This window comes from Apium graveolens, unplaced genomic scaffold (assembly GCF_009905375.1).
Source record: "Apium graveolens cultivar Ventura unplaced genomic scaffold, ASM990537v1 ctg8220, whole genome shotgun sequence".
Lineage (NCBI taxonomy): Eukaryota > Viridiplantae > Streptophyta > Magnoliopsida > Apiales > Apiaceae > Apium > Apium graveolens.
In genome coordinates, this window is record NW_027420991.1 from 35,573 (window position 1) to 45,877 (window position 10,305).

Below are 10,305 nucleotides of genomic sequence, written 5' to 3' on the forward strand. Positions count from 1 at the left end.
TGGATGTATGTGTTGTTTTTAGGAGGAGGTTAGAGCTCCTATTACGTTATTGTTGAAGTATAATATTTGAATACCTTTACCATGTGTGAATATAAATATTTTATAGTATTTAAATGGGTATTTTAAGCAGGTTCCATATTAGATGGGCCTAGGCCCAACACCACTCTTTAATTTTGATGGCTCCATCAACTAGCCCAACCTTATTTTGATCCACAAGCCTTTCCGTGTAGAACAATACAAGTCCATTTCCATTTTTCAAATCCACAATTTAATCAAACTTAAACATATTTTCAAAATTATATTTCTACCGAGAAGAATCATATTCTATATTATTTAAATAACAATTATCAACAATACAAATTAAGGAGTAAATATTGTTTTTTATGAAATTAAAAAAAGAGTATCTTTTATTGAATTTTAGTATTGTACAAAATAAATTTTCAATTAAACTTATTTTTTTTTTAAAATAAATAAATTAAACAGTATCAACTACCAACTAAATTGCTCCTCGTAATTTTGCGAGCCGGTATGTTCAGTTGTTCTATTCCCGCTACTCTAATTTTGCGAACCCTATTATTTCCTAATAAACCCAAAATACCCCTCTTTCACCTTCACTTCTCAACAATGGACCACGTATCTACCACCGCCGCCGCCGCCGCCGCCGCCGAAGCAACTATCACCGCCGTCACATCCACCACCGCATCAACAATCACCGGCGGCCTATCAAAAACGGCGCAAAAGAAGCTCCTAAAGCAGCAGAAATTCGAAGCCAAGAGAGCGGAGAAGAAAGCGGCAGCGAAAGCGCAGAAGAAGAGCGAGACGGAGCGAAAACGAAAGGAATGGGAAGAGAAACTCTCTAATTTATCCGAAGAGGAGAGAATTAAAGTGATGGAATCGAGGAAAGAGTTACGAAAAGAGAGAATGGATAAGAGGTCTGTGGAGAAACAACTGAAAGCGGAGAGACTTACGGCTGCGAAAGTAAATGGACAGAATTTGGTGATTGATCTCGAGTTTTCGGATCTTATGACTTCTAATGAAATTAATAGCCTTGTTCAGCAGGTACTCCAGTTTTACTCGCCTGTCGTGTTTTTAGTACTATTTCATGTTTTCGGTTTTGTGAAATGTTTGACTGGGGCAATGTGGTTCACTTTTCGTAGTTTTAGTACATAAGATTAATAAGGATTTTACTATTAATCAGTAGGCAAGTACAATGTGAATCAGGATGAGTTTCCTATTAACTCGGATTTACGTACAATTTCATGTTTTTGGATGTGTGAAATGTTCGACTGGTACAATGTGGCTCACTTTTCGTAGTTTTAGTACATAAGATTAATCAGGATTTTAAGGTAATCAGTAGGTAAGTACAATGTGAATCAGGATGAGTTTTCTCTTAACTCGGATTTTACTTTTTCATCCAGCTCTAGTATGTCTCTGTCAATATTTTTAATCATCTTTTTTGATCAGATTTATATTTGAATTGTGTGTTTATCCTCCATTGTCTCCGTCCCACCATAATCCTACATTGATATCAAGAACCTATTAATTTCGATCAATATACTGTGTCACCTAAGCCATAGAAAAATTGGGTAGAAGAATCTAATTAAAGTAGTGCTGTTAGATTTGCCAAGGTTGTTGCTGTTGGAACAAATTACGTCGGGGTAAAACGAAATAGCATTCTTTGACTTTAAAATATATCAAGGTTTTGAGGATATATCATTATTTGAGATTAATTTGGAGAAAGAGACTCATTATAGAAGTTATTTAAGTGTTTTTTTCCAATATGTCTCAAAGGTAGTAACCTCCAACACCTATTAAACAAGTGCCCAAGGATTCCATCTATAACTTTCCTGGGTGATAAAACCAGATCCCAAAATTTCAAACCTTAAACCCCTACCTCAAATTGTGAATGGTAGGTATCGTTAAAGTTTGACTGTAAAGGCAGGCCTGTGAAGTTGTGTGTTGGTAGTTTTTTTTGTTAGAGCAATGTTTTGTTGCTAATTACACATCCTAAAACTACAAAGCGAAGGAAGTACACATAATACTAAGCTACACCAGAGGTTGTTATTGGCCCATTACAAGACAGGATGCGTTTGGGAGATGTATATAACGTACTTGCATTTGTTCTGCATATTGGTCAAAAGTGAATCTTGGAATGCATCGTGGATATGCGGTTAAATTTGAATTCTGGAAGGAACTGATATATAGATTGTCCCATGTAAAGATGTTTCATGTCCAAATTTCGTGAAAAGCTCGATGAGAATGAATAACTAGTGATAATGGATGCATGAGAGCGATACTGTTGAATAATTAATCAAGTGATTTGTAAGCTAGCATGGTTTTTTTACAATGACCATCTCAAGCCTATCATTTATTATGAATTTCTCATTTGTGTAATGTGCTTTTCTTTAAATTTTGGATACCTGATCTAGATCCTAATTTTTGACAAATTTTGTGCTAGTATCCATTGTACAACAACAGATTGTGATGCACCATGGCCATCACTACTACTGCCTTCTTTCTCTGAGCACTCCTTCACGAATATTTTTTTTCTTTTTTTGAAATTATTTCTATAATAGAACTTGAGAATTTTTAAGTTTTAAGATAATACATGATCTAAGTAAATCCTCTTTTACCTAGGTACCTTACCTCCTATTCTAAACTCATGAAAATTGAACGTATAGTAAACCTTAAAAAATGTTGGGCTCTAATTCATTACCTTCATGACTTGCAACCGAGACTTTGACTGATGTAGTGGGCTTCATTCCTTGGATGGCCTTATAACTAAAACCAATATTCAAATAACCTTGTATCACTGGAAGACAATATGACCATCATCCTTAATAACAGGGGTCCAGTTCTAACTACTCCTAATATTCTCAAATATAAATTTGAAGACTAAGGTTTGTGTTTCCCTAAAGATGGGCTCCTAATGATCCATTTCTTGGTCCAAAAATGGGTTTCCGAGTGGGGGCAGTGTTGGGATCCTCACCTTGAGGATTTTGGAGAGTTGATACTTGGTCAATGAGTAAAACTTTTTTGGGGTCGCTTGGAAGAAGAAGAATGAGGGGAGAGAGGGTTGAAAAATTATCGAGGGTTTCACGAGTAAAAAGGCAAAGAGGAAGACTGTTGTGGCAAAGAAGAAAAATATTGGCTATGAGGGTAGGACTGGTAGGTGATGATTGTTGGTGACGAGTAAAGGAGCCTTTGGCTCGGTGTCTATCTTATTCCTATGTGTTTTTTTTTGATTTAGGGGAATACATGTTGCAACAAGACCCTTATCCCTTGTGGTCATTTCTTATTTATCTCAAGGAATTTCAACTCATTCCCCTTCTCAATATCAATATCATCAATAATCAAAACGCCCCTATAGTCCCCTTAATAAATTACATTAATTACATGTAAGAGCAATTTGATGTAGGAAAATAATTCTTAATAAGGAAATAACTAAAACGGTTTTTCTGTGGTGTGCCCATGAGCACATGCTAAACACCAAATTTTATAAGTTTAGCTTGTTTTCATTGGCTTACACTTCTATATAATGATGGATCCTCGTGCATTCACAACAATCACACCAATCAAAATGTACTAAAATTATAAATTTTAGTGTTTAGCATGTGCCCATGGGCACACACTAGACAAACCCTAACTAAAATATAAGTATTGAACTTTTGATGAATTAATCACATAAAATTTGCTAGATTAAAAAAAAAGGATGTGGTTTGAATGTATAACTGAGAATGGTAAAATGAAATGTCAAATCAATCACTCATAGTTATTAGAGTTCATTGTAAGTAATAGTGGTCCAGTGTTGCAGAGGAGGTGTTAATTATTAACAACTATGAATGGTCGATTATCAAAGCGGCCACTGAATAAATTTTTGAACATGGTTGTCACGTCGATGAGTCGAGGCGAGTCGACGGACCTCCCGCTAGTCGACTAGTCGACTAGTCATTGACTAGTTGACAAAAAATTTATACATTATTATAAATTAAAAATAAATATACATATATATATACACACACAAATGTATATATATTATGTATTTTAGATTTCTAAGTTCTAGATTTTAAGTTCCAACTCATTCCACAATATTTTATTTTTGTAAGGAATTAAGAATCCAACACTTGGAGAGAATTATGAAAAAGCTAGAAGATCTAAGTATCTAACAAATGATAACAAAGAAAAGTACTTGCAAATTATCTAACAATTTAGTACAACAAAGAAAAGTACTTGCAATCATATAAAATATGTAACAATTATTCAATAACAATTATCTGATACAACTATGATGTGATGTGGTAGTGCAGCATGTAAAAAAAATTATGCAGAAAAAATATATACACTGAGCAGCATGACTAGTCGACAGCTTAGTCAACTAGTCGACCAGGTGACCGAAATATCGACATTCTAGTCTACATGTTGAGTCGACCTCCAAACACCGCTTAGTCGACTACTCGCCGACTAGTCGACCGACATGGCAACCATGTTTTTGAATCTCAAGTTTATCACCGTTAAATTCGGGGTCTCAAATTTATCTCGAAATTTAGAAAAAAAATATATACTCCACTTAAGTTTGTCTTGTAGAAATTCCATAATATTTCATATAACACTGGGCAAGAACCTTACTGGAAAATAAATTGGAGCCTGATGTGTTGATGAAAGTTTTTAAACAGAAGAACTTATAAAAATAAAAATAAAAAAAAGTTCAAACTTCTTCTTGGAACCATGTTTCAGTCAGTCTTTTCTGGGCCGCTTCTGGGTTTTCTTCATCTCCGCAACTGCTGTCACTAAGAATCACAGGATGTTAGTGACAAGATAATGCAAGAAGAGAGTTGAATCATATTGTTATAATATGAATTTGTGGCTTTAGTTTGTCAGGGTCGTGCTTTGTCTTTTTAGAAATCAACTGGTTGAGGGTAAGATGCCTCTTCATCCAACATTTTTTTAGGTTTTGATCCATCAAAGTGAGGGGCTTGTTTTGTGGGTTTAGAATATGGATGAACACTGCAAGTGTTTTATACCTTCATTTGATTGGAAGGTTTGACATACATCCAGAAGAAGTCTATGTATCATGTGTATGAACCCAAAAATATGTGCGTGTGTATATGTAATTGAAGTAGAAGATGATGAAGTGTTTTTATTTTCATTACATTAGCCGCGTACTTGCCACTTGGTTGTCTAATGTTTATGCAAACCTGTGAATTTTTTGCCTGCGTATGAACTTTTTATAATTGTTTCCCTCTATTTTTTAGTGAGTGTACTTTCTTTAAATTTAGAGGTAAACTTGAGACCCTGAATTTGTTGATGGTGAACTTGAGATATATAGTTTTATTTAGTTGCCACTTTAGTAATTAACCTCAACCATAGATATACGAAGATAACCAATTCTAAAAAACGCTGAGTGCACGGTGACTGCTGGATAAATTTAATTGCTTGTATTTCAGATACCTGCACCAAATTAGACTCTAAACTGAAAACTTGATTACAGTTTATATTGTATTAGTTTTTAAAACATATTTTTCTCATATTGTTTCATATGAAAGCTAAATTCATGTGATAATTCTTAGTGAGCCTGGGATGGAAGGAGCAATACGAAGCCGAGGCACTTGCCAGTAGGGTCTCATGCTTTTCTAATGGAGTTTGTTGATACTTGATAGTATAATTTTATTTCCAAAAAAAAAGAGGCATCCTGGTTCACATGAACTATAGATTGGGTAGATGGATACAGATAGGCACAGCACAAGTGAAAGTTCCTAATAGGCTAATACAGCCGTGAACACCCCTCTCACTTAAAGGGGTCACAGGGGCTCTAATGTGATACACGTGGACATCATAGCTTATTACTTTTGTACCACTTCTCCCTCTTGTTTCTCTTCACAAGTTTTGTTTTTCATTAAGATAGAAAGCAAAAAATTCATTTGCTCGTCGAGGCACATCACAGCTTTTTGGGTATAACGGAAGCTCTGTTTTTTTATTGGAACTCTATCTTTGTTCTTAATTGTAAATGACGAGTTCATTTTAAATTATTTGTATGCTTATGTGCATATTTCTCAATTATCAATATATGCCCTTCTCTTACATAGTCATTTGTTCAAGTAAATTTTAACAAAAATGAAAAATTGTTGCTTTGATACATGCAGATTATGTACTGCTACGCAGAAAATGGGCGATATAGTACCCCTGCTCATCTTTGGTTGACTGGCTGCCAAGGAGAAATGGATAAACAACTTCAAAGGCTCCCAGGGTTTGACAAGTGGATCATTGATAAAGACACTCAACCATATATTCAAACCTTCGAAAATCAAAAGGAACATTTAGTATACCTTACAGCAGATTCTGAAACCATGCTGGATGACCTTGATCCAAAGAAAATATATATTGTTGGTGGGTTGGTGGATCGGAATAGATGGAAAGGAATAACCATGAAAAAAGCAGAAGAGCAGAATATACAAACAGCTAAACTCCCAATAGGAAACTTCCTGAAAATGTCCAGTTCCCAGGTATTGTTCGTCGATAGTAATTGATTAGTGCAATTTATGTTTCATCAATTATTTAGTGCAAAATGTTAATGTGATACATTATATGTAATACGGACTAAGATGACCCTACCCATTCCGTTCCGCAAGGAAAGATTTCCAAGTTAACTGGCTGCATATTGACCTTTAGAATTGATGGAACACAAATTCAGAAACTAATTGTGTTATATTATTATAAACAATTAGTAGTATTCAACTGCGGTTCTACAATCTTTGAAATTTTCACTAATATGAACTTCATCAATACACTGACCTTTGACTAAAGAAAAATCAGCGTGAATCTGTGTGAGCTGTCATCATTTAATAGGTTTATTTTTGAGTAATCTTATGAAAGTTTAATGTGTATCTCATTTGTTTGCAAACGTCCATGTGATTTCAGGTTCTCACTGTGAATCAAGTGATAGAGATAATACTTAAGTACTTGGAAACAAGAGACTGGAAGGATTCATTTTTTCAAGTGATTCCTCAGAGAAAAAGATTTGAAGCTGATTTAGAAGAAAATCAAGAAGACGTGGAAGATAAACAAGATGAAGAACAATATGTTGTTCAAGAGCAGAAAAAGCCTTGTACTGAAACTTGAAAATTGTCGTTGTACGAAATCTATGTCAATGTCATATTTATCTTTATCGTAATGAGGATCTTGAAATCTAGTTTGCTATAGTGACTTCAACTCTTCAAGTACCAGTGATCTTGTAGATGAGTCAATCATTTCTTCTTTGAACTTTCATAAATTTCCTGTGAATCGGAAGCTGACAGATTTTTAAGATATTGCTCAAGTATTTATCCATTTTAGTTGCTTTGCCATTTAAACGCTAGCAAATTTGCTCTCAAGATGATGTGTTTTTCAAATTCTGGGCTTTCTATTCTATTGATGAATGATATTGCTAAGTTGAGAGATGCATCAACCAAATTTCAGTTTAAATCACTGCAAACCAACTTGAAGATTCATGGTTAATTTTAAAGGGTGTAAAAGAAAACAGCGATTATATTAAAGTGACAGCTATCAAGATAAACTTCAACTACTAGTTTTTGGTACTAATTCTCAGATACACACCTAAGAGAGAAATACTACTCATTTAACGTCTCTAATATGCCTGACTTAACATCATCTTTGCACTTAAAGCTTACGGATCAATGCTATTAACTCCAGCACCAGAAGGTCCGGCATTGTGAACATCATTAGCAAAGCCTCCCATTGTCACAGCCCCTAGAAGCGCATTATGAGGTCCCATATAGTACCCTGGTGGAAATGTAGGAGGAATCCCTGTTGCCCCAAGCTCAATTGACCTCCTCATCAGCGGCTCACCCCTCAACGCACTACGCTCCCCACCATCAGCCTCACGGAAGCGGTCCAGGTAGAAGGTGAGTGGCTCGATGTAGTCATCAAACCCCAAACTGCTCATCGCCCAAAGCACATCTTCTGCAGTTATGGTCTTGCGATGCTCCTTCTGGCACCGAAAGTTTGCTTCACTGGTAACAAAGCTGATAAACTCAGACACACTTTCTTGTACTAGTTCTTTGGCATCATCGGATATTTTTCCATGGGCTGGGATGCTTTTCCGCATAAGTCTAATCACGTTTGCAATCGGCATGAACCGATCTTGTTCTCTCACGATGCATTCTTTATCTCCAGCAGGTGAATTATTGTCAGTCCCTGTGCTTATCGTCCCTGTTGAAAGGTATACAAACAGATATAGCAGATGGTTCGAAAATGATAACAACAGTAAATTAACAACTACTCCGAGATAATTACACATCAAAACTAGAATAAATACCATTTGGGCAATACTAGTGTGAACATTTACTCCATGAAAAACACACAGATAAACTAAAAAACTGATACAAGAAGTACATACCAGTTAGCCAATACTGGTTTGCTATTGTTTTATATCAACTGATAATTCGAATTACCTTCGTTGCAATTCTATTTTTTTCACACAAACTATAATCTATTGCTTGTTGATTCAGATGGTTTGTTAATATAAGTTGGATGATGGAAAAGTGGATGCAAAGCAAAACCAAAGTATAATAGGCAATGCATATCTTGAAAAATGTGATAGTTTTGGATTTACATGGGTGAATGTGTGTGTGTTGTCATCCACCATTTCTCTTCATAATCAGACTAATTGGAATTGAAGAAAGGCCTAATTAACACTATTTACTTCTAACAATAAGATCAAAGAGACATGAAAACTAAAAAATGATACTGTACAATTGCATGCTGATCTATTTTGCAGCTTATTAAATCCACAAACACACATATCTATAGAGACATAGGTCACATATAAACGAATTAGATCTTCTAATTGAAACACATATAGCCAAGAATATATACACATAGAACACACATATGTGTATGTATGGGTTAGCATTTATTAGCACAAAAAAAATAAGGAAATGATTACATAATAAAAAAATGCAGCCAAAAAAGTGAAAAAAATTGTATGTATAATCACCGGAAGCAGGTATCTGGGGTTGCTGAGGAATCCTTTGATATTCTTGAAAGCCTCTTCCCTCTTGCTTTGTTCTCTCCATGTCTCTCTCTCTCTCTCACAGTTTCTCTCTGAGTTTGTTTCTCTCTCTGGTGAGTAGAGTACTGCCAAATGTACATGCATATAGTAGAGAAAAAAGAGTGGAGTGTGTTTAAAAGAAAAGAAGAGAGAGTGAGTTGCATGTTACACGTGGCAAAGGCGTGATGAACAAGAAGACGCAATAGGGTAATATTACAAATTGGTCTCGCTTATCTCTCTAGTCACCTTTATTACTCAAAGTAATAGTTGGCTGGCAGTATAGTGAGTTACATTTTGACTGTTACTCCCAACACAATCAAATTCATTGTTTCAACTCCCATCTACTCCATTCATTGCTTGCAATTCTCTTTTCTATGAATATCTTCATCACTAATTTCACATTTTATTAATTTGTTTTATTTAATTATTCAACATTTCTTAAAGTTGGCCGAACAAATACGGCATGTCTTAATTTAATCAAGTATGTAATCTAGCAATTTATGAAAATTTGTTTATTTATTAAATATAAATTTAAATAAATTTATCAAATTTATAGAAAAGTATATTTTGTTTATATTAGTCTTGACCTTAGTTGTAACTTAGAATGGTCACGTATGGTATTTGATGTATTTGAGTTTTAGAGCACATTCATATAAGTAAGTTAATAAATTTTAGATACTTTTCAATCAAATTGTGCTAATTAATTAGTTAGTGTCCAATTTAAAGATAATTTAATTTTTTGGGAATTAAGTTGTTATAATCATTATATTTTGGCTGTATTTCTAGTTCACGTTTAGCGTTAATGTAACTCGTGATTTCTCTTTGGTAATGTTTAGGTACCAAGTGGTAACCTGGGAGATGTGTCACGTGTCATGCTGTTATATATGGGGATATTGAGCGGCGAGATGTATCCGGAGCATCTCCGACGGGCAACCAACAATCTTTTTAAACAGACTCTTAAATGAAAAAAATAAAAAATATTAATAAAATTGTAACTCTAAAAGACTCTTTGAGACTTTTTAAAATATTAAGAATCTAATCTCTCCCCTCTCTTCTAAGAGCCAATCACTTACCCTTAACTTAAATTTTATTATAAAATAATTTAATCATCCACTTTTTCTCTCCACTTTGTATTTTACTCATATTAAATAAAGATATTTTAATATTAAAATATTATTTAAAAAATGGATATAAAAAGTGTTGTTAGAGGTGAATACACATTAAATTGTTAAGAGTTAATATTTTATAATATATTTGAA

General features: G+C 34.4%; 2 protein-coding genes across 2 annotated transcripts; one reads left to right on the plus strand and one right to left on the minus strand.

Annotated features, from left to right (window-relative positions):
- Positions 1-508: 508 nt before the first annotated feature.
- Positions 509-7,323, plus strand: LOC141704769 (tRNA (guanine(9)-N1)-methyltransferase). Its single transcript, XM_074507948.1, has 3 exons — positions 509-1,059; positions 6,141-6,500; positions 6,916-7,323. Exons 1-3 carry the CDS (start codon positions 529-531, stop codon positions 7,114-7,116), a joined length of 1,092 nt encoding a protein of 363 aa, XP_074364049.1. The 5' UTR covers positions 509-528; the 3' UTR covers positions 7,117-7,323.
- Positions 7,324-7,497: 174 nt separating this feature from the next.
- On the minus strand, positions 7,498-9,160 carry LOC141704768 (nuclear transcription factor Y subunit B-1-like). Its single transcript, XM_074507947.1, has 2 exons — positions 8,993-9,160; positions 7,498-8,205 (listed from the first exon to the last, which is right to left on the minus strand). Exons 1-2 carry the CDS (start codon positions 9,069-9,071, stop codon positions 7,661-7,663), a joined length of 624 nt encoding a protein of 207 aa, XP_074364048.1. The 5' UTR covers positions 9,072-9,160; the 3' UTR covers positions 7,498-7,660.
- Between the last annotated feature and the right edge of the window lie 1,145 nt (positions 9,161-10,305).